General features: G+C 40.2%; 2 protein-coding genes and 1 long non-coding RNA gene across 3 annotated transcripts; 2 read left to right on the top strand and 1 right to left on the bottom strand.

Moving 5' to 3' along the window:
- Positions 1-523: 523 nt before the first annotated feature.
- mfsd8l2 (major facilitator superfamily domain containing 8-like 2) lies at positions 524-10,870 on the bottom strand. The gene is made up of 10 exons (XM_034703883.1): positions 10,801-10,870; positions 10,668-10,730; positions 10,427-10,546; positions 10,103-10,182; positions 9,336-9,621; positions 5,707-5,780; positions 5,064-5,277; positions 4,025-4,147; positions 3,717-3,847; positions 524-1,340 (listed from the first exon to the last, which is right to left on the bottom strand). Exons 2-10 carry the CDS (start codon positions 10,720-10,722, stop codon positions 1,266-1,268), a joined length of 1,158 nt encoding a protein of 385 aa, XP_034559774.1. The 5' UTR covers positions 10,723-10,730; positions 10,801-10,870; the 3' UTR covers positions 524-1,265.
- An 89-nt stretch (positions 10,871-10,959) lies between these two features.
- LOC117827329 lies at positions 10,960-11,665 on the top strand. Its single transcript, XR_004634187.1, has 2 exons — positions 10,960-11,079; positions 11,269-11,665. It is a non-coding gene; the product is annotated as an uncharacterized LOC117827329 (long non-coding RNA).
- An 8,365-nt stretch (positions 11,666-20,030) lies between these two features.
- On the top strand, positions 20,031-24,831 carry LOC117827328 (calcium-activated potassium channel subunit beta-3). Its single transcript, XM_034703884.1, has 3 exons — positions 20,031-20,332; positions 21,632-21,803; positions 24,080-24,831. The coding sequence occupies exons 1-3, from the start codon at positions 20,214-20,216 to the stop codon at positions 24,446-24,448; spliced, it is 660 nt and encodes a 219-aa protein (XP_034559775.1). The 5' UTR covers positions 20,031-20,213; the 3' UTR covers positions 24,449-24,831.
- Positions 24,832-25,617: the final 786 nt, after the last annotated feature.

Below are 25,617 nucleotides of genomic sequence, written 5' to 3'. Positions count from 1 at the left end.
AGAGTTTCTTTAAAAACACACGGCAGCAGGAACGAAGCTGAAAACGCGCACCAGCGCTCAAAAAGAGTAAATTCAGGCTTGACCTGAATCTCTGCTCCTTGTTATCTCTTTTAAAATGTCAAGTACCTGAATATGCTGATCAAGGCATGAAAGTACTTATATATATTATGTCCTCGAGTCCCACAGATTAGAATTTCCATTTTGGGCGAAGAAGCCTGTGGAAAGCCAAACACCACATGCTGAGTGTAGAGAACTGGAAAGGTTACCGAGCCTTATCTGCAATTATGCCAAAAAAAACACATAGATTGGCCAAAGCCATGTTCAGTGGTACAAAGGGAATCTACAATGCCTTCATGCTGCTTAAAGCATGTAGATGTGTAGCATACAGCACATCCTAGAGGAAACTAAAGGCAAGAACAGCTGACTACACACAGTCACACCTTGTCGTGTTTTAAATTATAAATACAGGTAATTAAACTTTAAAAAAAACCCTATAGTCAAAAAGATAGAGACAGCTCATTAATGAGTATTTTAACATTTTGGTTTTAATTCAGGAGCTTCTAATTTGCACATAAGATAAAGAGGAATATTTTCAGATATCATCTATGTGCTTTCAAGACTTTGTGTTTAATTTTAGCACTGCAAAAGCACACGTTTTTACTCCAGCACTACAAATAAATATCATGAAATCTGTTAAGCTCCCCTCTCTTTGACCCTCGTCTTCTGTCAGCCACGCTGACACGCAGCTGCTAAGATGTTGACAACTCTACTTCTGCACTCATTGTGTCAACTGCTTCATTGTCAGCGACAGATTTAGTTTTTATTGTAGAAGTGGAAGAACAAAGAATCAGGACAAGAAATGAAAATTTGATACACGGGTCACATGGAAAAACCTGCTCTTTCATCTCTTCATCAACACCTGGGAATATAAATAGACCTGTTTAAAAATAATGGCTTTCATCTTCAATTACTCCTCTGAATATTCAATATGAGAGCAATGGTGCCCCCTTGTGTGAATTATAATTAATAGTGTGATAGTGATATGGATTCTAATGAAACCTGACAACGTACAGTGTTTTACCTGTGAAGTGTGCTCACCTCTCTGGCAGGTTCTGAGATGTAGTGTGTGTTTGATCATTTTTTAATTCCACTTTCATACACTTCCCTGTGCTGTAAACTTGTATTGATTCTGTTAGAAGTGCAGGTCCGTCCTCTCTGTTCATCTTTAGCCTCGGCTGTTCTTCAGACAGAACGCAGCTCTACCCTCAGCTGTCACAGCTCCGGGCGCTCTGCACAGCCCTGGGTTCAGTCAGATGCTCGTAGGACAGAGCTGTCATAACCTGAGAAAATATACATGGTGATATGTCTTGAGAGAATACACAGCACCAAAAAGTATAAAGACTGAGAAATATATGCTGAGGTAAGGATTTCTGAGTTTTTTTGAAGTTTGGATATGTTAATAAAAAGGCAGACTGTGTCTTAAGCCACAGCTTTGACTAGTTCTAATGAGGAAGGTACATACAGAGATGGAGGGAAAGAAGATGCTCTGGGAATAAGAAGCATTAACTATGTATGTCAATTCCAGCTCCCGGAGAGTTTGAAATTGGAGCAGTAGTAGTAAAGCATTTTGGGCAATCCTCTCAATTCACTGCCAAGAGTTAGATAAATCTTCTTATCTAACTCTTGGCAGAAGATTTATACCACTCACTTTTTGAGTGGTTCATATGAACTTACACCCATCAGCTGGTTAGCTTAGCTACACTTAGCATGCAGGAGGTGACTGAGCACATCGCTTACTGTGAATACAGAATTTGTCATTTTTAAAAGTTTGGTTTTTGAATGGACTGAACAAAAAAACTGAACATTTAACAAGTAATGTAACTTAAATAAACCTATTTCAGTGTGATTTAGCGTTTTATGATGCTGTGTGGGTTGTGAAGCACTTTGTAACCTTGTTAAGAAAAGTGCTATATAAATAAAGTTTATTATTATATTATTTAAATCAATTTAGCTTAAAGTGCAGTGAATACAGGACAGTTGGAAGCTGTAGCGGTACAGGTAAAAGTGGGTGAATTCTAAATCTGAAGCTACAGCTAGCAGATGTTTAGCCCAGACTGTAAAAAAAAGAAGGACATCATCTTGCACAGCTCGGAGTGAGGCCCGCAAAGAGCTGCTCCCCCTGGTGGCTGGCTGCAGTATAGGCCAAAAACTGTCTCCCCCATTCACTTGAATGAGGCTACGGTAGAACTTTAAAAAATAAATACACGTCGTACCAATGTTTCTCACATCCGTATGCTGTGGTGATATGTAGTTATTATATGACTGTTTTGTGTTCAAGGCCTCTGTTTTCTGAAAAGTTTTCTTTTTTCGTTAGTTATTAGAGGTTAAAAAACGGGCTTTTACATCCGGATTTACTTTGATTGACAGCTGCTGTAGAGAGAAACTCTGTAGGATCTCGTGAAGGTACGCTGTAGGGCGGAGCTCGTTACTGTGGAAACACACAAGTTCCCTACTGCACAGACTCTGGCTGCAGAAAATGTACAAGATGTCTGCATTCTGGAACGGGATATTTTGGCTTCAAAACCGTTCAATGGGAAAAGGCGGAGCGACGCTGTCCATTATATATTCAGTCTGTGGTTTAGCCTAGCAGTAGTGACTACACAAAAAACTCCATGTGAATCCACAAATTAGGCTTTTTCACTGCCTATTGTATATATAACAATTTAATAGGTTACCATTAGAGGTGTGAGAAGGTGAATTTTTGATATGAAGCCACAGCTGAGAGTGATTTAGCTTAACATGAAAAAAGAAATGAACAGCTGAAACTTTGTAGCCTGACTCTATCAGAGGGTTAAACCTCTAACACTGCTTATTTGTGTTTGTACAATTAGAACAAATGAGACATGAAACTATTAATTAGTGTGCTTAAGAGGTGCTTTTGTAAGCACAGTATAGAGCTTGGCTAGCTGTTCTGATCTTGTTGCTGGTTTCCTCTAGGCTAAGCTAATCAACTAATGACAAAAGGGTAATAAAGTGGTATCAGTCCTCTTAAACACTGTTGGCTGGTAAGAATTTGGTTTTTGTTCAGTTGTTTCCTTGAGACCGAAAGCTTGCAATTTTTCTGTTTCCAGTCTCTATGTTAAGCTAACTGGCTGCTAATACTACATACATATCAGTGACATGAGAGCAGTACCAATCATCACATGACACTTAAAGCTGCTGTTGGTAGTCACAGAGTAAACATCTGTTCAGAGAGAGGGACTTCGAATGTCATCACTGTATCCCTCCAAACTATATTTCCTCTTAGCCCCCCAAACACAGATCGGCGTGTGCAGTCATGATAGTGCCGACTCATAACCAATCAGTGGACGTAGTAGGGGCCGCCCCTTAACCAATCAGGACAGAGAATTGGAGATTAGCTATGATTTGTCCGTCATAAAGGGAACGAGGGGAATAATAACAATGCTTGATACAAAGGCATTGGAAAACGCAGAGATTTCGCAATAGTCTCAAATTACTTCACTTACCAATGAGTACCGATGGGCATTATGACCCAAAGCCAGAAGAAAAAAAAGGAACGTTTTTTTACACCATTCCTACCAACAGCAGCTTTTAAGTAAGAGTGCAAATGTGGCCCAAAATGTCAATTGTTTTTTTTATACATCATAGGACACATTTTTTAAGATCTTTTATTAAGTTAACAGAGCTTTACTTACTGATATCATTAAGAGGAGTGCTAGCATCATGCCTAGCATTATGTACAAATTATTGGTCAATCCTCCCGCCCACAAAGGACCCAAGATGGTGGCGAGGCCCCCCACTGAGCGTCTGACACCTTGGCTGAATCCTTTTGGAAACATTTTATTTTTCAAAAAAGGTCACTCTTTCTTCTACAAATATTAAAATAAGGTTAAAAAAAACACAGCATGTATAAACTGTTTGTTTGCATCACATATGCTGAGCACTAATCTGTTGTTTGAATATGTTGAGCTGTGCAAACAGAGCCAGAGTAAAATCAGCCAACCTTGTGTTTTCTCTGCAGTCACTTTTGAGAAGAGAGACACCTGAGACACGGCCACGAAGGGAAGACCCAGCAGCTGCAGAAACACCCCGATGATGAAGGCTGTAAGCTCCCATCCATAACCACCTGGCAGGGGCAGAAAAATGATACACAGGATTACTAAATTACAGTTGTTTTCAACAAAATGATGATTAGTGATACATATAATCACTCAATTACATTTACTGCCTGTAAGAGTAGTCTAGTAAGCCTTTCATACCTTTATTAGTACCCATACATTTAAAGATCTGTTGTAGCTGGTATTGCCTTTTTATTTTAATATGTAGTGCTCATGATTCAAAGTGAGCAACAGATCCTTCCTCCACTCATCCATCCCTTCTTCCTCAGTTTTTTAAGATCCGTCCACGAAAGGTTTGGCAGCACCAGCGATAGCTCTATCTGAAACTGAAACCTCTGCCAAACTGGCAGCCACCAGATTTTTGTTCTCTGCTGCTTTGCATCACGCACACATTTGTGTGAATGTGAGCCCACTCAAACTGTTGGATGTTCCTGAAAGCTTAAAGTCTGTAATTTTAAAATCAAAATGCAACATTAACAATCAAAGATGTCTGAGTGTTCCAAGAAAACATATTTTTCCACAGGTATCTGCCTTCTGTTTTAAGTCTGAGAGTAACAAAAAGGGAACAAATGCAGGATATGCTTTAACAGATAGCATTTTTGTCTAATTAGATTACTATAATCCTGTTATATGTACCCGGCTCCCCCCTGCTCCAGCACCTGTCACTTGTAATCGGAGCGATAAACGTGACAAGCTGCAACAGACGCAGGCCAACAGGAACATGCAGGATCCAGTGTGCCTGTGCGATCTCCTGCTGGCCTGAGTGATATCATTTACCGAGCATTCAGCCTGTGTGTAACCCAATATAACCGCCCTGCACATACACCACCACAGAGAGGGATTTTGCAACTGAACATGAGGCATTTTTGAGTCAATGTGTGTCTCTGCGTGTGTATTTGTATGTTTTCCCGGACAGGTTAGCACCTCGGGGGTTGCAGAGGAAGACAAGGCACCATACACAGGCGGTGCAGCAGATGACCAGGCCCGTGGCCAGCACGACGCGGTCCGCCACCTTCCCGCTCAGCCAGCGCACGAAGAAGAAGCCCAGGATGACCTCCACCCCACACAGGCTGTACATCAGGCTGTTGCCCAGCTCGCCAAAGCCGAAGTAGCGCTGCGTCAGAGGAGTCACCATCGTCTGGGGAAATTTTGAAAAAAGATGTGATTAAGAACAGTCAGCTAGATGAGATGGAGAGTGTTAGTAGAGCTGAAACAAGCAGCTTTTAAGTCCATCAAAGACTTCACTCAGTCCAGATCAAAGGAATCATTCTGTTTTGAAATTTAAATGATTACCAAATCCAGGTCAGGACTGTGTAGCTGAAGTTTAATGAGAAGAGAGACGGCCTCTTTATTTTCATGTCAGGGACAAACGGATAGATTATGTTCACTTGTTTCATCAGTTCTTTCATCATTTCATGATTATATTTTGTTTTAGTCTAACAGCACAGGGTTTCCAGGTAAGGCTCAGGCAGATACTGGCTGAATGAAGCTAAGGGTAAAATAGTGTGACAGTCTGTGAAATACTTGGAAACTCCAGCTGATGGATCTCAACAGTGGCTGCTCTCACCTCCAGCGCTGTCTGATTGAAGAGAGTGATGAACTGAGCCGTGAGCAGTACAACCACCTCCTCTCTCAGGAACTCTGCACAGTGAGAGAAAGAGGGAGACAGAAAGAGAGAGAGAGATACTGAAAAATGAGAGAAAATCATAAAACAAGCTCAAGTGGTAGCATAAAATCGAAGGATTCAATTGGCGAGTCATATCGAGATAAAGAAGTTTGGGGAGAAAAGAAAACCTTGAAATGTGAAAGTTGCAGTCTTAAGATTGAACGATGCAGGCATGACGATCCTGGCTGGATGGTGATGTTGATCCCCTAGTCCAACACACTTTCTCTGCAGATAAGAGAGATCTCGGTGTTCCCTGTTTCTCATGGCCAAAACACGACAACACAAGAAAAAAATAGAAGAAATTCTAAATTTTGATACCAGCTTTTCCTGGAACAAAAACTCCCTTATGGACTTGGAGAGGAGGAAAAAATGAGCTGGGCTTGCAGCTAAATTTGGAAGAAGGTGCCAGATGGCTGGAGGAATGGCTTGATATTACAGTGTGTGATCTATGTGGTCCAGTTCTTTCTGTTCTGTTGTTTATATGAATTATTTTGTACATAATATAGTATAGTGTGTGTATTTAGAGCATGGCTGAGTGTTTGTTAAGTTGACATATGTTTAAACATGATCATACAGGATCATAAATAAAGTGATGTTCTTTTGTATTTCTGTTAAGACAGGACACTGACAAGAGAAAGATCTTTAAAAATTTTTGCAGCTGTGACAGATTTTTGTTCCCTTGTGCAAGTCAAGCAAGGAAAACACATCTTTCATTGCTGGGACACGCCCGACCAGGTTCTCAACCATCTGCCCATCCCCAATTTGTGATTCATAGGTTCTGTCATATACTAAGATATGAATTTTTAAGCCAACATGACTTTGATGGTCATTGCCAGAACTGAAGAAACTCCTAAGAGCAGAGAAAGCTAGTTAGAAAGGAGAAAGGAAGCTATACTTTCTGTGTGGAATTCACTAGCTGGAGTAAAACAACTAACACAAAGAGCTCATTTTAAGCAGGGTTTGAAACTGTGTTGACAACTCAGAAAATGCGATTTGCTTTATTGCTGAAGGTTAACCGAGAAGGCAGATACACGTCAAAAGTGTGGTGTTAAGTATCAAACTATAACCAAGCGGCAACCTCTGGTCCAAAAATATTAGTCCAATGCAGAAGTGCTAAAAACTGCAGTTCATCGAGGATCTGCTTGAGGCTGGCTCCGGAAGTACCAGAAACCACATACACACCAATTCAAAAAAGACGATCTTTACAGCAGAAATAAACATGTTTACAGCCTGGTACAAAAGACGAGTGTAGTTTAGATAGCTCATTTCTCGATCTCTCTCACTGTACGGGGGGTGCATTTTTTTCAGCTAAAACAGCAATTTTGAAGATATTGAGATTACGAGTCTTCCAATGACAGGCACAGCTGACTTGATTGACAGGCGGGAACACAGTAGCTGTTGGCTAGGAGGCTCAAAGCCAGCCTCTTTACGTCACAATCGCTCAACAGCAGCAATATGGCTCCCGCCGGTAATTGGCCTCAAAACAGCTCTTCAGAAACAGATGGGTGACGTCACGGATACTACATCCATATTTTATACAGTCTATGGCTATAACCAGTACCTTGTTGTCTAGCTTAGCACAAAGGTTGATAAATTATACTGTGTAAGTATACTCAAATTTTTGAGCCCTAAAACAAAGATGTGGTATTTTCAAATCTCAGGAATGAGGAAGGCTGGCTGTTTTCTCTTGATTCAATCAATCATTTCAATTTGTTCGTATAGTGTCAAATCATAACAAATGTTATCTCAACACACTGTCCATGAAGAGCACTGTAACACTTGGCAACATTTCATAACCATGTTGAGAAAAAAACTTTCTATTAACAATCAGAAACCTTGAGTGGAACCAGAATCATGGTGAAAGGCCATCTGCCGCTGGCTGTAGTTTCATCTTCAGCTTACAGTATAAAAGATGCGTTGTTTTTCTCAGCAAGAAAGCACGATAACAAAAATACTGAACTGACTAAATATTCTTGCAAATTATTTTTAATATTTATATACAGCCCATTTATGCTCATTTATTTCTCCCACTACCAAAAATGCACATAGGTCCTCCTATTGTTAATTCTGATGCACAAACCCAACCAGAAATGAAAGTGTTAAAGACTCCTCACTCATACAGAAGAAGTCAAGGATGATCAATAATTTAAGAGAGCAGACACAGTGTAACGGCTAACAGGCTCTGCTACTGTATGAACCGGAGCAGCAGATATCCTCCAGTTTCACTCCAGAGTTTCCCCTGCAGCAGATTTTTTTTCACAACAAAAAGGAATCAATAGAAAGAATGTTGGCCACATCACCAATTCTGTCTCCATTTCATCCACAAGTCAACCACAGCAAGGCCGTCAATACAAAAGGAAGTCTGCCATCCATCCCCTTTTGCCACATCTTCAAAGAGTGAGAGAATCAATGCAGAGGTTTGACACACACCCTCAAAACACACACACACAAACACACACACATAGAGCAACAAAGTAAAGAGAAGTTAATCAATAATGGCACACAAACACTGCCTGCATCCCATGTAAACATAATCCAATAAGACACCTGACATCATGTATATACACACACACTGACATAAACCAGACCCACACTCACACATGCGGTCAATACATAGGGAATCTGATCTGACATGCCACACAGAAATCCTCCGAGGGACCTTGAGCATTGATATTGTGTGCAAGAGTCCATAGTGATCATACAGGTAAAAGTATGTGTGCTGCAGTAAGAGTGCTGAAAACCCTGAACTGCACTGGTTTTGTATAAAAAAAAAAAAGTTATGTGAACAGAAAAAAAGGAAGATGTCCTAGGTGTGTGTGCACCAATAAGTATGTGTGCAGGTAACAGTGTGTGTGCAGGTGTACGTGTGTTTGTGAAAGGATAGTTGTGTTTTGCAGATCAAGTTGAATTTGCTTTTAAAATAGTGTGAGCAAGAATAAATGTGTGTGCAAGGTAAACTTTGCATGCAAGATAAAGTGTTTGGGAAGGTAAAAGGTTGTTCACTGGTTGGAGTGTGTGTCTAAGTGTTCATGTTTGCAGGTTAAAGTGTGTGTGCGAGTAGATGAGAGTGTGCAAGTTAAAAGTGTATATGCAGACGACAGCGTGTGTGCAGTTTAAGTGTCTGTTCTACAATAAGTGTGTGCAAGTAAAAGTGCGTGTGTAGGAATAAGTGTGTGTGCAGGTATACTCTTGTATGCAGATGTAAGATAGAGCAATAATAAGTGTGAGATAGTATAACTGTTTTTGCAGGTTAAGGTATATGTGTGCTTGTGTAATTGTGTGTGCAAGGTGAAGTATGTGTGCAGTCTAAAGTGTGTGTCCAGGAGAAAATGTATGTGTGCAGGTTAAATTCTGTACTCAGGTAAAACTGTCCATGCAACTGTAACTGTGTGTGCAAGCAAGAAATAATCTATAGAGCAGGAAGAAGCTGGTATTAGCAGTGACACCTCTTCCTTCCTGGACCCCACAAACAGAGCAGAAGGAAAGCTTATATTCATTGCTCAGGACAGGATTCAAACCCACTTGCTCACCTCTGCTAACGCTGAAGTTCTGGAAGGGGTTTGAACCTGCTGAGGAACCCTGGAAGGGCTGATTCTCAGACGCTGCGGAGGTCTCCAATTCGTCAGAGTTGACAGCTCTGTAGGTCTGTGCTGACTCCTCATCAGACCCCATCAAAGGTGCCTCCTCCTCCACATCACCTTCCTCTTGTTTCATCTCCACCAACACTGCACCTCCCTCTGAGCTGACAGGTGGTACGTCCCAATAGATCGCCAGGACGACAAACTGGAGTAGCACCCACAGCAGGCACATGAAGATCTGACAGTGAGAGCAAAATGATATATGAATCCTTTTTGCTGCAAAGAGAGGTTTTTTTTTATTTTTTACAATCCTTGCAAAGTCTCAGGGGAGATAAAGTATTTGATATAAGGAGGAGAGCGTTCAAAAGATAAAGTAACCTGGCAGAGTGAAGTAAAAAGAGACACGCAGTGTCGAATTATGTGAAAAAATTGGAAGTAGGCGTGTGGAGCTTTGTTCTATCTCATTTAAGCCTCATCTGTTTTACAGGTGTTTTATTCAGGGACTCATGAGACGGAAATAGATCGATATGGGTTGTTACCGGCCTGAGTATCGCTGCAGGCATTTTGTATTCTTCTACCTCACAGCAGAACAAAGAAAAAGAAATACATGTGAGAGAAAAGAGTAGAGCAGAATATAGAACATAGCTTTCTGAGGATTGTTCCTGTATTCATGAGGCTTTCGGAGAACCTCAGATTACTGATTATGTGGAAGCTGTTACCCCAGGAGATGTGTATTTGTTCACAACAAAGGGCCCCAGTTTGAAATCACACAGCCGCAGGAACAGGTTGAACGCCGGCCCTGGAGAGAAGACGAGGAGAAAACGCTTTAAAGAGAAGACGGAACAAAAAGAGGATGTGTGGAGACAGTAGCCTCCGCCTCAACGATTTTTACTGAATGCTTCTTTTTAGAGCTAAAACAGAACTTCAAAGAGAACATCACAAAATCTGTCCCTGTCTCTGATATTTCTGACAGGACAGAGGAGGTGCAGAGAGGTGAGATGACACTTCACCCTCTGTGGTAGGATAAACGGAGAGAAACTGACCAACAAGGAGGCCAGCTTGCCGGCAGGCCATGATGGCTGCAAAGATACCAGCGCGCTCCTCCGGCCGCGTGGTCCGTGTTAGGAAACCAAAGATAGAGGAGCCTGCTCCTGCGCCGACACCTGAAAGGGAAACATCAACTTTCTGTCACACCTTCAGGCAGTGCTCACAGACACACAGTACAAGGTTTAGGTAACTAACTTATGACATGTGTGTACGTGTTTTTGTGTGTATGTGTGTCACCTGCTACAAGCCGACTGCATAACAACAGCCACTTTGAATATCCGATGAAATACATGAAGTTACCTGAGGACAGATCGAAATGATAATCATGCTTGTACCAAGATGCAGTGTGAAACAAATGTATCAACTACACCCTTGCAAGTGTAGTGGGAGCAGTGCTTGGTTTTAATTGTTGGCCTTGAATGCAGCCTCTCAAAAGTAGGTAAACTCCTCCCCTGGTCCAGCCCCTTAATCAGGTGAACCATATATATAGCACCTGTGGCAACATGGCTGCTTTTCTGTCAGGTTTGGCTGCTGGTTGCCACATGCTCCTTGTACTGAGCCCCCTGTCTTCCTCTCTGCCTCGGGTGAACTGGTGTCTGGTTTGATAAGTGTCTGTTGTCCCGTTGGTCCTTTGCTTGAGGCATCTTTGGTAGCTGTCACCCTTGTCACTGTTCTAGTGAAGCCAGTTAATGGACCTTTGTCAGCTGCTGTTTTGCCTTTATTGATTGCTTTGCCAGTGTTGAACGTTTTGCCTATGTTTAATGTATTTGCCTTGTTGTACTTTTAACCGAACCTACTGGTTTATTTGCTCTTCTTAATACTTTTATTTCCACTGTAGTGAGGTGGTTGCCGGCTGCTGGTCGAGGCTAGGCACTCTAGCTGGTTCCCTGTACTCATTTGTAATGGTAAGCGCACCGGGACACAATAGTTTGCACCTGTTTGACGTGTTTGCTGTGAGTTCACGAGTGGTGGGTAAACTGCACTCCTGGAACACACCCTTTTTGTTAGGCTGCCTCCCCTCTGCTATCACCTCACTTCCCCCTCCTATTTTTCTATTTTTAAATCACCTTAGATTGGAAGTGTCTTTTTTAAGATAAGATAAACATTATATTGTTATAAACTTTAATACATCTACTTAAACTGACTAATTTGCCTCCTTAACACAATAACTGACCCCCTTCTCTTCACAGATACTCCCATTTTTAATTATCAATACATTTACGTCTTCTTTTGAACCACATCTGTCACACTTCAGTTGTTGAACCTGTGTTGCCTTTTTATTTATTAAGGTGTTTGTATATTTCCTGGGGTGAAATTCCCCAGGTAGCGTTGTCTGATCAGTTACATTTTTGTTTCTTTATCATACAGCAAACCCTTAGTGCTGCCCCCCTCCACCTTGCCACACTAGCATCAAGGCTAAAGTATCTAAAATATACAGAAATATAGCATACTGATTTATAAATGTCAATGTTCAAATGGCTGTACTTTCAAATTTAAGACTTACAAGCAGACATTAACATTATTTTATGCAAAACTGAGATGGTGAAATGCTACAACTACTGCTTTCAGCATCTTAGCATTGTTACTGGAATATATTGGCATGCTGGAAATTAACTTTAGCTAGTTTGTTGTTTGAAGTAGTATTTCTAGCAGGGTTGCAAAATTCCAGGAATTTTTAAAGTTGGAAACTTTCCATGGGAATAAATGGGAATAAAACAAGAATTTACTAAATTGAAGGTTGGCTCTTAAAAGGGAACTTAAATATAGTTGGGGAAAATATATTTTAGCATAATCCACATTAAAACAACCAGATTTCATGCAAGTACAGTTGAATATCTGTGCTATTCCTCAATCACATGCACATGGCACACGGCTTACTGCAGGGCTATTGAGACCACACTCCCTTCATGCACTGTACATTCCTCCATCACATGCACAGATGATTTCTAGAATCCTGGACCACACTTTCAGCCCAGAAAAAGTATTGAAGACACACATTTGAGCCTGTGGATTACACAAAGTGAAGTAAGTTTTGATATTATGTGGTAATATATTTAACATATTTGATGTATTGCACTAATGTTTCACTTACAAATATCACTTGTGAATTTATTCATACAAATGTATTGCCAATTGCCCTCAATTCCCAGTTAATTCCCATAAATTTCAATAATTCCCACGGAAAATTTCCAATATAAAATATTTCCTAAATTCCTAAGGAAATTCATCGGAAACTTTCTGGAAATTAACCGGAAATGTTCCACCCCTTTGCAACCCTAATAAGTAGTAGTAGTGACAGTTGAGTAGCCTAATGGTAGTATAAGTAGCCAACTTTTAGTGTTGGCCAAATATTTAACCCTATGTTTACAAACCTACAGGGAGAGCTCTTTAAATTGGTCACAAAACAACCTAAAAGTTTGAGTTTAAGGCAGAAAGTTATGGAAATTTTAAACATTGCAAAAGTAATATTACATTTTTGTGTGTGGGGGCGTTATGAACAAATACCTGTTAAACTAATGTTTCCATCTGCCCTTGTGTTCATTGGCAATTAGTTAGCAGCATGACATGCTATACAAAGGTAAACAAAGTCAACATCATTACTAGTTCACTAGTAATACAACTATTTAGCATTGTTCCTGTAATTAGCATGCTGGCATTTACAGGTTGTGTGTAGTGGTAGCATGACTGGAGTAGCTCAGTTTTATGTTAAACTTGAAGACACTAGTTACGTCAGTTTGAAGTGCAAGTCTAGTCTGGGTATGAATTTTGATCCTCCAAAGTGATCACAGATTGATCAATAAGATGACTTGTTTTCATATGTTTTACTTTCTGGATAATTCTAGCCTTTCAAGCCTCTAACAATGAATATTTGGAGGAAACAAATACTTTAGCGCATTACATTTTTAGCTAGAGATAAGACATTAACATATTTTACCCAAATATGAGCTGCAATAAAACAGTTATTCAACTCAGTAGCTACTAATTTCTGTGTCATGTGTTTTGTCCTGTGCTCTGATTACTCACCAACTATCTCAAATATATTGGAGAAAAGGATGATGGACTTTGTAGTTTTCCTCCGGTCTGACCAGAACCCAAACAGGGGGCCTGTAAGCAGCCCACTCAGACTGAAGGCAGACAGACCAAGACCCAGGAAGTAAGGCGGTGCCTCTAAGATCTGCAGATACCTCCATATTGTCGGCAAGATGACAGCTGAGCATCATTGAGAAGAGGGAGGATGAGCAAAGAGGAAAGGGAGGAAGATGTATAACTGACGAGGCTCGTTTAACCACAGCAAAACAGATTTGAATTAGACCAGAGGCCGTCTCCTCTGTGATGTGTGCTCACAGACAAAATGTCAGGAAGATTCTGCTCTAATGAGGCCATTATCTCATGTCTTCAAGTATATAAAGCGGTCATTAGGAACTTACCGTACTCAATGCCGCTCAGCGCAAATATCAGTCCAATGGTGAGAAAAGTTAGATTCCTCTTTTGGTGATTATCCATCCTGATCACTGACTTGCTGTCTTTTATACACTGACCTCAGTCTGTGTGTGTTGCTCAAAGACGGTCTGCAACATAATCATGTAACAGAAGACACTGTGCATCCAATTACAACTGCTGGCCTGGATAATCAGAAGAATTTGTCTGTTTTTTCAGTCATTTCTGAAGTTAAAAAATACAGTTTTGAGGCTTCGCTTATTGAGAAGGCCCACCAGGGTGGAGACCCAAAACACTGGAGAAAAAAAAAGAAACACAAAATCCACAACAACGCCGACTTGGTCCAGTTTGAAATGGTTGCAGCACTCGTTTTCCATTAGGCATTTATGTTAAAGATGAAATTCTGTTTGAGTCATGTTTGCAGTGCTGCACCACACTGCGAGCCTCACAGCCAAGGCAATGTCTCAGGTTACCAGGTGAAGTAAAGTACACTGAGCTTTATACATTTTTAATCTTGTTTTCTTCAGTTTCATCAAAAGCACTTGAATCCCACCACAACCCTGGGTAGAAATATGCCTGCCCTTCCAGCCCTCTTGCAGGTTTTTACACAAAAAGAGACTCTCTGTCTGTTCTGTAGTGAAATATATCACCCAGTAATAAAAACATACAGATAATAAAATAAATTTGATAAAATGGGATTACATTTCCCTGAATATAAAGCCTAACACCAGAATGCGTGATAAAAGGTTGAGGGAAATATTCAGAATCACTCTATTGTATTCAATACTGAATAAATTAGGTATGACACTGCTATCTGTTTTATTGAAAGGCTGGCTCCATTTTCAAGCTGCTATGCTGTTCCTTGCCTTGGGCTTGTTATATTAAACAGAACTGTCACAGAGTTAATACCTCCATATGTTGTTTTTTTTCCAGCAACACATGAATAATACAAAGAGTTTTGATTGTTTGAATAACACATAAAAACTCATTCAGCATCCTGCACTTTTATTAGAAAGTGCTGGGATGAGTTGAGAGCTCAACAGGATGATGAAATCTTGCAGGGCACATGTGTTTGGGTCAGTATCTCCTCTGTATGTGTGTGTAAATATTATGAAGCTGAATGATGCAATGTTATCTTTTTCACCTGCTCTAACCAATCCGACTGTATAGAAAAAAAGTAATCAGCTGCGCAGTGTGCAGAGCTGGGGAGTATTGAACTGTTTGTCATGAAGTAGATCAAATACATTTTACAGCGGCTTGATGGAAGCTAACTTTATTTATATTTAAACACTGATTAAAGTGACAAAACTTCCTTTGTGACATGTAATGTAAAAGCCCTTTGAGTGGTCAGCAGACTTGAGAAAGCGCTATATAAAATACAGTCCATTTACAGCAGCAAACCAGGCCATCAGGCAGAAGACTGATTGTTCTTGACAGTAATTGTTAATGCATGTAATTGATGGCAGTTTGAACAGCATGTGGCCAAAAGAGCCTTTGTTTATATTTTCAGTACATAAGTTTCACAGATCTAAGGATTTAAGATGATGTTTTTTTTATTGGAGAACAGTACACATGCATATCTGCTCAGGATAGGCTCAGGCAAGTGATAAGAAGTATCCCTTTGTCCACAGGGGTAGCTTAATCCTTCATGGTAGCTCAAACTTCAAAACTTATCAGCAAACTTGGGTGTTGAAAGATGAAGCTAGTGCAAAAGTGCAAACTTCCTTGAGTGTCCACTTGAGGCTGCACACTTAACAGTAGAAAAAAATATTTTTCTTTATTTCTACACACTGTGTAGGGATTATATTTTTGTGAAATGAATCCATTTTGATTATATTAAAGCTCAGAGTTATGCAAACATTTAGGGGAGTGTTGGATTTAACTGACAGGTCGGAGCATTGTTGCCCACCTCAGCTCTACTTCTTTGTTTCAGGTTGATTTAGAGTTGAGGTCAACATGTCCAATATGGCGACCACAATCATTTGGCTTCATAAAACCTCTTCAGAAACTAATGGGTGACGCCACTGAGATCATCCATGTTTTATATAGCATATGCTAAAAATATAGATGGTATAAAATATGGACGTAGTATCCGTGATGTCCCCCCTCTGTTTCTGAAGCGCTGTTTTGAGGCCAGTCGTCGGCGGCAGCCATATTGCTGCTGTTGAACGATTGTGACGTAAAGAGGCGGGCTTTGAACCTCCTAGCCAACAGCTGCAGTGTTCCCGCCTGTCAATCAAGTCAGCTGTGCCTCTCATTGGAAGACTCATAATCTCAATATCTTCGAAATTGCTGCGTTAGAAAAAATTTCAACCCCCGTACAGTGTGTGCCGATCGAGAAATTATCTATCCAGACTACACTCGTCTTTTGTACCAGGCTGTAAACATGTTTATTTCTGCTGTGAAGATCGAACTGCAGTTTTTAGCACTTCTGCATTTGACTCATATTTTTAGACCGGAGGTTGCCGCTTGGCTAAAAACTGAACATCTCATCTCACAAATGCTGCCTTTAAAATGCACAATCTGACACAAGCTAGTTTATCAGGAGTTTCCTGGTTTCTTTGTAGGCCGGGGTTTACAATTCACCAGCATTTCAACAGGAGCTATTTGTATGCAGGAGAACGGTCTGTGAGGAGCAAAAGAGGTGGGACACCCATGTCTTTATGCAACATACTGTATGTCATGCAAGTACAGCAGTCACTGTGGGAGAAGAGAGGGGTAATTCATTGCACCGAATCATGTTGGGACCTGCTCTATTCGAAAAATGGAAGTCTTGGCTACAAATCTTTTATGGCTTCACTAAAAGCCCTGTACAATCGGTGATGTCTTCAAGAAGCTAAATTGTTGTCATACGATAGCCAATGGTTTCCAAGATCATTTGAAAAATAAAATATATTTCGTTTTAACAAATTACCTCTCTTTTTAAGCTGAGTTGGTCTGACTCTTTGTGTTGATTTTGCTTGTTACTGAAGGATGTTAAGAGCACTTTTGCATGCAATTTTATGCATTACATGGCTAACTGAATAATCCTGATTGGTACATGATGTACACCTGGACTGAAGTTACTTGATCATGTTTCAACCACTATTCTTTCTTATCAAATTGAAGCGTATAAGCATAAGGAGTATTAGTTTGTTTGTGTATGAATTGCAAACATAGGAAATTTAGTGATAAACTCAATGGGCAGCTTTTTCTTTTTTATTGGTGGGATTGGACTTTTTTGTGTCCCCTTTTTGTTACAATTTAGTACATCACATGAATGCTTAACACTTTTTATAAGTAGCTTTACTTAATTAACTCTGGTTAATAAATTAGCTTTCAAATGAGCTTACAAAAACTGTCTGTATCTTTATGCCATGTCAGTCTGTGCAAGACGTTGATAATGAGGAACAGATTAATTCAGCTTCTTCGTGACAAATGACTGTATGCTGCTGAGCCTCACGGGCCCACTGAGAGGCCATTAGCATCCTACCTGCCTTACCTGTGGTGGTTTCTATAGAAACACACATGAGGGTGGAAGGTGTTGCTGCTCACCTTTGAGCCTGAGTAAACAACAGGGAGTTCCCCCAGGGAATAAAACTGCAATCAGATCCACTCAGTCAGTCACAGCGCTGCACTGGAGCCTGTCTGAGATATGAGATGATGAGCTGCCCACAGTCGGACATTTGACTTTCAGATAGAGACAAGCTTGTTAGATGAACGAGTGGAGTCAGGGGGCTGGGAAGGGGCTGAAATACAGATAGGAGTGGGCATGTTCTTGAACACCACTTCCCCCCGGAGGTCGTTCAACATCCCCATTAACATCAACCTGCAGGGTGCTCGCAGGAGGCAGACACGGTAAGAGAGAACCATCGACTGAACCAGAGAGCTTTAAACACACTGATGGAGTTCATTAAAGAAGAAAAACACTGGTGGAGTTAAAGCCTCCAAATGAGTCATGACACACACTATTTGTTTGTGTTTGGGTCGTAAAGAAGAAAACTGAGATAACCTTTGACTACTAATACGCTAATGGAGCTCTGCTGTCTACATGCTGGTGAGTTATGGAGGGTTTGGTCAGTCAGTCAGCTCAGAATGAGATAGGGGTTGGGATTCTGTGTTGATATTCATCCTCCTTGCAACTAAGAGAATGCATATTTGGAGTACTTCAGAGTGCTGCAGGTGGTGATTGAGATTTTTGAGAAGTTAATTAAAAATATCAGGCTTGTACAATTCCTATTAAAATAATGCAATAGAAAAACTTCAATAAAATGTAATTGAAATTTCAATGAGACACATTTTTATTTACACTTTAGTTTAACCGTCATTAACTGCAAGCTGTTGCAACAACACTCAAAATATGTTTTTTTCCTTGTTATGAATGACAGACAAAATACTTGAGAAAGTCAATGTGCAGTTAAAAAATAACAAATGAAAATTTAAAGAGAATGAAAAATGAAGCATAACAGGATAAAGATGTTTGATTGATTTTTCACTAATAGCCCTGAGCTGCATGTTGGGATCCTGCTCATCATGTTGGAGTTCTACCACCTGCTCGCTTTATGCTGCTTACTACCCAGCTATACTAACTAAAGGAACACAAATTGACTCAAAATATGGATTTCAAGATGATTTTGCTGATTTAAAAAACAACTTATTAATCCATTAAAATAATGGTCCATCTTATTCCATGTTCAATAATGCTTTCACAACAACAGATTTTTATCAGCTGATCTGAGGGAGGAATGTGAAACCGGACATTTCAATTCACAGTCAAGTTTGAACATTAGCCTGTATATCTGAAACAGAAGATTTCCATCCAGAGCTTTGTAGTTGACACACCTTTAAACATAAATGAGGCAAATGTCACACCTTTAACCCTCCTGTTATGTTGCGGGTGAAATTTACCCTTTTTAAAGTCTATTTTAGGCAATATATCCCTTCCAAACCAGCTAAATACAGCAAAAAAAATATGGGCAGCATGTGACAGAAGAGGTGTCGTGTTAATTTATCAACATCACTTCATAAAAGATAAATAAATTCAAAATGTAAAATAAAATAAACAAAAATCAATGTCATGTAAAACTATTGTATTTTTATTTAGGGCTTTCCAATGTACATTAAAAAAAAGGTTTAACATGAATTTTAATGAAAAAAGAGTGAGTTATCCTCATTGAACCATGATCTCAGAGTAAAGAACACCAATGGACTAAATCTTGATTTAAATGATTAGTAATGGAGTTAAACATTAGATTTTAAAAAAAATGTGTTTTGGCATTTTGGGGTTTTTTCACACTTTTGGATCATTGAAAATGCCCTCAGTCAAATTGACCCAGGAACATTATTGCAGTTCCAGAGAAACTAATATAAAAGGAGGGTTAAACATTGCCATTATTATCCTTACTTCTCATGGTTAAAGTTAATTTTTAGTGATCTGCAACTCAGAGATTAACAAATCATCCCTGCTGCCGTTGCCTGGGTTGCAGGACAGGATGTTGCTCCACTCTCCCCTATCAGAGATGGTTGGGGCTCAGTCACTTCAGGCTGCTCTCACATATGTGCTTGATAACTGACATTATTTTCCGACTCTCAAGGCCAGCCTGAAGTGGATACTATTTTGCCATAGTGACAACAAGCAGAGGTGAAATGTGCAGGAACTTTTTCCTGCAGATTGACTTGATATGACCTGTGTGATGAGGTTATCTATGCTGTCACCTATGTTGTTGAAGATTAATCACTGTTGTTATGGGGTTTCGATCAGAATAAAGTATCTAATACAGCCTGGCAATTAATAAGAAAGATGAGTAACAATTGAAACTCAGTACTGCATTTTAAAAGGGCTTGAATCACTGATTCTGTGTACTGCTCACTGCTTGTTGGCCTTTCATTTGGCAATGAGGTTATAGAATTCCACCTCTATTCATGGCCCTTACTAAAAATAATATATTTTGTTTTTATTGTGATTATCGAAATTAGTATGCTTACAAACTAAACAGTCTTTTTTCTCCACATCATATTTCCAAAACTTAAATTCAACTCAATATTTTCAGATTTCCAATAAAGAAGAATTATGTATTTTTGAACAGCGGGGAATTATTTAATGATTCAAAACCAATTTTCTAGTCGTCATGGAATTTCTTGTTGAATCAAAAACTACTTTGTATCACTGTTGGATTAAATCGATCGTGCAGGTATTCATTTGGTTGTGCTTATTTTCTACAGTCTTTGGTGTATATCCCTGTGTGTGCGTGTGTTTGTGTGCATGTTTCTGTGAGAGACAGAGAATTCTTCCACCCAGCCACAGCTCAGCAGCAGGAGAGCAGCAGGGGGGCGGATGGGCGCGTGGGTCATCGGGCTCGGACCCAGATGCCTGTGTCGAGTGTTGGGGAAGATCGAGCCATCCTGCTGGGCTTCACAATGATGGCCTTCTCTGTGCTCATGTTCTTTGTGGTCGGCATCACCATGGTCAAACCTTATGTTAACAGGTACATTGGTCTGTCCATTAAGGGTGTCATGTAATGGACAGTATATCTCATCGGCTTAGTTTATGAGTAAAGTAGTATTATCTTACTTGAGTAAATCACCTGAAAATGTAATATTCACAGTGATAACAGAAGAACATTGAGTCCTACATCCAATATTAATTTTCCATCATTGATTTAACTTTGATTATGTTTCTGATTATGTTGTGAATTACTTGGTTAAAAGTGTCATAGCAACAGAAAACACTAAACTAGTTGGTTACATTTCAAACAGGGTGAAACAAAGCAAAAATTATTGTACTTAAAGCTGCTGTTGGTAGTCACAGAGTGAACATCTGTTCAGAGAGAGGGACTTTTAATGTCAACACTATCCCAACCAATCAGATTTCCTCTTAGCCCCCCAACACAGATTGGGGTGTGCAGTCATGATAGTGCAGGACTCATAACCAATCGGAGTACGTAGTAGGGGCCGCCCCCTTAACCAGTCAGGACAGAGGATTGGAGATTAGCAATGATTGGTCCGTCATAACGGGAACAACAAAGCCCGCCTCTTTACGTCACAATCGCTCAACAGCAGCAATATGGCTGCCGCCGCCGACTGGCCTCAAACAGCGCTTCAGAAACAGATGGGTGACGTCACGGATATCATATTTTATACAGTCTATGGTACTGATGGGAATTATAACCTTTTCTCCAAACCCAGCAGAAAAAAGTTAGGTTTTTTACACCATTCCTACCAACAGCAGCTTTAAGAAGAATACACTAAAAAGATTTGTAGCATTTATAAATGGCCTGAGCAAAAATGTGTAATCAAAACTGGGGTCCAATTAAATATTCAATGAAAATGAAAAAAATAAATGACTTTGCACAATTTATGCATTCAGGAGATACAGTACAGAAGCATGTTGGAGAAGTAAGTTAAAGCTCTGTAAACTTGGTATGTCAATTCTTTGGACCAGTAATGATAACTGCTGGCATGCTAACAAGCTCTCAATAAAATGTACACAAACAGTGTTCACCACGTTAAGAAGGACCTAAATAATCATCTCTTGAGCTATGAAGCTAGCAAATCTGTACATCAAACATGTAAAATGTGTATGGGCTGAGTGCTAAATGTTGACCAAGAAAAAAATAAGATTCAAAGATGAATTCTTTATGTCTTGGTGGTCTGCCATAAAAACGTATTTGTATAAATGATTGAAATGACAACGCTGCTAATATGACAGATATAATATAATCAATTAATGCTTCTATTGAGTGTGTTTACGTGTGTGTTGAAGACACTCTCCCTCTTGATTTCAGTTACTGGGAGGAGGCCAGCTGTGTTGCCCTGCACTCTGAAATCCTGGAGAAGTGGGTGGACTGCAGAGGTGTGAGCTATGTGCCCTGCCTCAGGGTGAAGGCTAACCTCACAGGCTCTAATCAGACAGCTACTCTGCACTTCAACGAGGAGTCGGTCCTGCTTGCTTCTGAGGTAGGGATTTATGGCAGATAAGTCAAGGTTTTGGGTCTTACCTGAAGGCTTTAGGAGCCTTAGGTTTGGATCTGTTTCACACCAGGTGTTGTTTGTAGACTGTAAGGGAGGACGACTTCAGGATAGTGGCCTGAGGAGGAGATTTGAGCAATAGAGGATTTTGTGTGTGTACTACAGCAGAGGTAAAGGACCACTCTGTGTCCTCTTCATGTAAGCTATGTGAGCTGGGACCTGGGAGAGCACCTGAGAAAGCAAGAACGCGAAAAACTGAACTGAACTAGCTGACAGGATGGAAAACTCGCAGATTATTACACCCTTGTGAATAAGCTAGAAGACATTATTATGGGATGCCCTCATGCTGCATTTATGTTCCATTCAGGGGAATAGCATGAAACATTTTTCAACACCAGTAAGTGGCACATCCAGACTTTTTTTTTTGCTTGGATTGGCCCAACTGTTTACCTCATTTATGCAGGGGGCTTGTAGCTATGTGCACACACACGTTTTTAAAAAAATAACTGCATCTACTTTCAAGCCCCTATGAGGAACTTTAAGCTGTTTAGAAACAGACTGAAACAAATATGAATGATTTCTTTATGGAAAACCAAAGCAAACTATGATTTACCAGATTGCTAATTTAATTGTAGTTATTTTTAGTACCTGTAACCACTGCCATTGTGTAGATTAACAGCCACTGGTAGGTTAACAACCAATCAGCAAAGAGAAAATCAGAACCACTTTGTCCACAGGGGTGCCGAAACGGACAAAAAACAAAAGTTATTCACAGGCATTTTGACCTCAAACATTGAGGTATCTGTTGTGTCTTAAAAAAAAACCTGTTAGCATCATATCACTGAAGTTTACCATCAGGTTTTGAAGCAATTAAAATTCATCATGAACTATGAACCATATACTGTTTGAAAATGATCTCTGATTGAGCGTCAAAGAATTATTATTTTATGAGTGTGTGTGTGTGTGTGGGTGAGAGAGAGTCTGCCAGTCTCTGTGTGGGTGCCAAAGTGAGGGCTGGAGTTTGGCATCTAGACCTCTGCATGTTGGGAGGAGGACATACAAAAAGGCGGCAGGACTTTTCCTGTGTCTATGGCCGAATTGAGAGGATGAAAGTCTGACCGAGAGTTGACCTGAAGAGCAGGTGCACACAAACCGACTTAGGGGAGGTTAGAAATATAGGCTGGATTTGTTTTGCTGACTCAAGATCTCTGTAACATATACAGAGTTGATGTGATACATTTTATGAGATGTGATCCATCAATCAAAACATCTATAGAGAAGTAACAGTTATGTTATAAAATACACTGTCAATGCAACATTTACCAGTCTTCTCTGGGGATGACTCACAGTTTATTCTGATTTGTCTGATGTCTGTTCAAATTTTGTTCTTTCATTTTTTCATTTATGTGTTGGTGTTTGAATGGAGCGTTGCCTGCAAGCTTGTTCAGGCAGACAACTCGAGCTGTGCTCATTCATACTGACACGTCATCATCCTCCCTATCGGCTGATCTCAACATCCTCATTTGGCGGATGCAAGTCTCCCTGTCTCTGCCTCTGCTTTGCCAGTGCTCCTGCTGTCCTGCTCAGTGCTGTGTGCAAACTTCGTACCCACCCCCTCCCCAGCATCCACCTGCGGGCTCCGAGTGGGGTTAGTCCTATCTCATTACTCCTAAATGTCTGCATTGAAATAATCTACGAGGAGTAATGAGGTTCGGAGCCCATACGCCAACACAATACTGTATGCTGCAATGAACTTTATCTTAAGTAAACGTGAGTTGTCTGACTGAACTAAGTTTAAAGGATATAGATCAGCCACTTCATATCACACAGATGCTACATTTTGCTGTAAAAATGCCACTACAAGTGAGTGACAACATGCTTGTCTTTAATGCTTGGCTCTTATCAAAAGACAATATATCTTATCTCCAAATTTGATCTTTTAAAGTAAAAAATCAAAAAAAATATGCCCGATTAAAATGTGACTAAAATACTGCTGAAATAAAGCCAAATAAAAGTATATAAAGTCCTGCATTTAACCAAGCCGAGTGCCAGTCAAACGATGAGGGTCTTTGAGTCTTGGTCTTGGTGACATAAGATTTCAAATGGTCTATGCCACCTTTGGCCATCCACTTTGCATGACCCTGCTCCCTGTGAAACACATCGAGGAAAGAGAGGGTTTGTTTGAGAGACAAGAATGGAATCAAAAAAGAACCTTGAAACTCATCTGACTCAGCTCAGCTCTTACAATCTTTGCTTTTTTTCAGTGCTTCTACATACCAAAATGTCAAATGGACCGGGCAGAGCTACAGATAGAAGTGGAGAAAGTGAAAAACAGCCTTGACACCCACCTGGGAATCACCTCATCATGCCTCACTGACTACACAAGGCACCCAGGAGAAGCCATCTTAAACAGGAAGTTCACCTATGAGAAGGCCCTGATTGCATTGTTGTGGCCCTGCCTGATGCTGGTGGGTGGGGCTGTGCTGGTGGGCCTGGTGAAGCTGACACAGTTCTTATCACACGTGTCCTCTGAGATGTGCAGTGAGGCTGAAGGAGGCAGGCTGACATCCAGACACACACAGGGACAACTGTACAGACTGCTGCGGAGGTCCGGTATTGTGTCTGCTCCATGACACATCCCGAAACTTCAGTTCCCTGGTGTGGCAAAAAAACAGAAGAGGTAAAACTTAAAGTCTCGTTTTTTTTTACTATAAGAAAAGTGCCTTCAGAAACCTGTGATTGTAGAGATTGCAGGTTTTAAATGATTCTGTTTTCAGTGAACAGCAAGTGATGTTTGTATATGCACACAGATAGAGGGTAAACACACATTTAATAAAAGGTTTCAACAATAAAATAACAGCTTGACATGAATCCAAAAAAGTTGAAATGTTATTGTTAGCCTTCCAAATCCACTAAGCACATGAAGTACATAAGTCTCTTAATACATTCGCTAAGGGATGCAACAATGTGTTAGGGATTTTTCTTTTTTTCAAAATATGGCCAAATCCAGAAAAAACTAAACATTGTTGAAATAAAAAACAAACATTTATTGGGCCTCTCAATGTGTTTTTATTTGTAAATGGTAATTAGATTCTTCAAATTTTCATAAGAAAACATCTTCTTCATGTTACCTCAAAATGACAACGTTTTCATCTTCCTGCAGTAATCAGAAAGAGTACTTTAGGGTGTGTCCGCACCAAGCAGCAACTTCCGGTCTAAAAATATGAGTCCAATGCAGAAGTGCTAAAATCTGCAGTTCATCGAGGATCCGCTTGAGGCTGGCTCCGGAAGTATTGGAAGTCACATACACAAGAATGGGAAAAAGAAGATCTTTACAGCAGAAATAAACATGTTTACAGCCTGGTACAAAAGACGAGTGTAGTCTGGATAGGTCATTTCTCGATCGGCACACACTGTACGGGGGTGAATTTTTTTCTAATGTGGTACTTTCAAAGATATTGAGATTACAAGTCTTCCAATGAGAGGCACAGCTGACTTGATTGACAGGCAGGAACACTGTAGCTGTTGGCTAGGAGGCTAAAACTCCGCCTCTTTATGTCACACTCGCTCGACAGCAGCAATATGGCTGCCGCCGCCGCCGATTGGCCTCAAAACAGCGCTTCAGAAACAGATGGGTGACGTCACGGATACTATGTCCATATTTTATACGGTCTATGGTCCGCACAAAGGGACAGCACTGTTTGGTGAGCATACATGTATGACAAGCTGTTTTAACATTAAATCAAAACAGACTCATACCAGGATTTATATGTTGAAGTGAAAAACTGTGTTCTCACTAGGA

The sequence above is a fragment of the Notolabrus celidotus genome, chromosome 15 (assembly GCF_009762535.1).
Source record: "Notolabrus celidotus isolate fNotCel1 chromosome 15, fNotCel1.pri, whole genome shotgun sequence".
NCBI classification, from domain to species: Eukaryota; Metazoa; Chordata; class Actinopteri; order Labriformes; family Labridae; genus Notolabrus; species Notolabrus celidotus.
The sequence above is the reverse complement of the archived record's forward strand: the minus strand, read 5'-3'. Positions and strand labels throughout refer to the sequence as shown.

What these genes read in the sequence shown, in the direction of transcription:
- mfsd8l2 (XM_034703883.1), bottom strand. Translation starts at nt 10,722, where the DNA reads ATGTATTTCATCGGATATTCAAAGTGGCTGTTGTTATGCAGTCGGCTT. An exon ending in ATGCAGTCGGCTTGTAGCAG is followed by an intron (nt 10,547 to 10,667) that starts GTGACACACATA and finishes TTTCCCTTTCAG; the next exon opens with GTGTCGGCGCAGGAGCAGGC. An exon ending in TCAATCAGACAGCGCTGGAG is followed by an intron (nt 5,278 to 5,706) that starts GTGAGAGCAGCC and finishes AAATTTCCCCAG; the next exon opens with ACGATGGTGACTCCTCTGAC.
- LOC117827328 (XM_034703884.1), top strand. Translation starts at nt 20,214, where the DNA reads ATGCCTGTGTCGAGTGTTGGGGAAGATCGAGCCATCCTGCTGGGCTTC. An exon ending in GTCAAACCTTATGTTAACAG is followed by an intron (nt 20,333 to 21,631) that starts GTACATTGGTCT and finishes TCTTGATTTCAG; the next exon opens with TTACTGGGAGGAGGCCAGCT. An exon ending in CGGTCCTGCTTGCTTCTGAG is followed by an intron (nt 21,804 to 24,079) that starts GTAGGGATTTAT and finishes GCTTTTTTTCAG; the next exon opens with TGCTTCTACATACCAAAATG.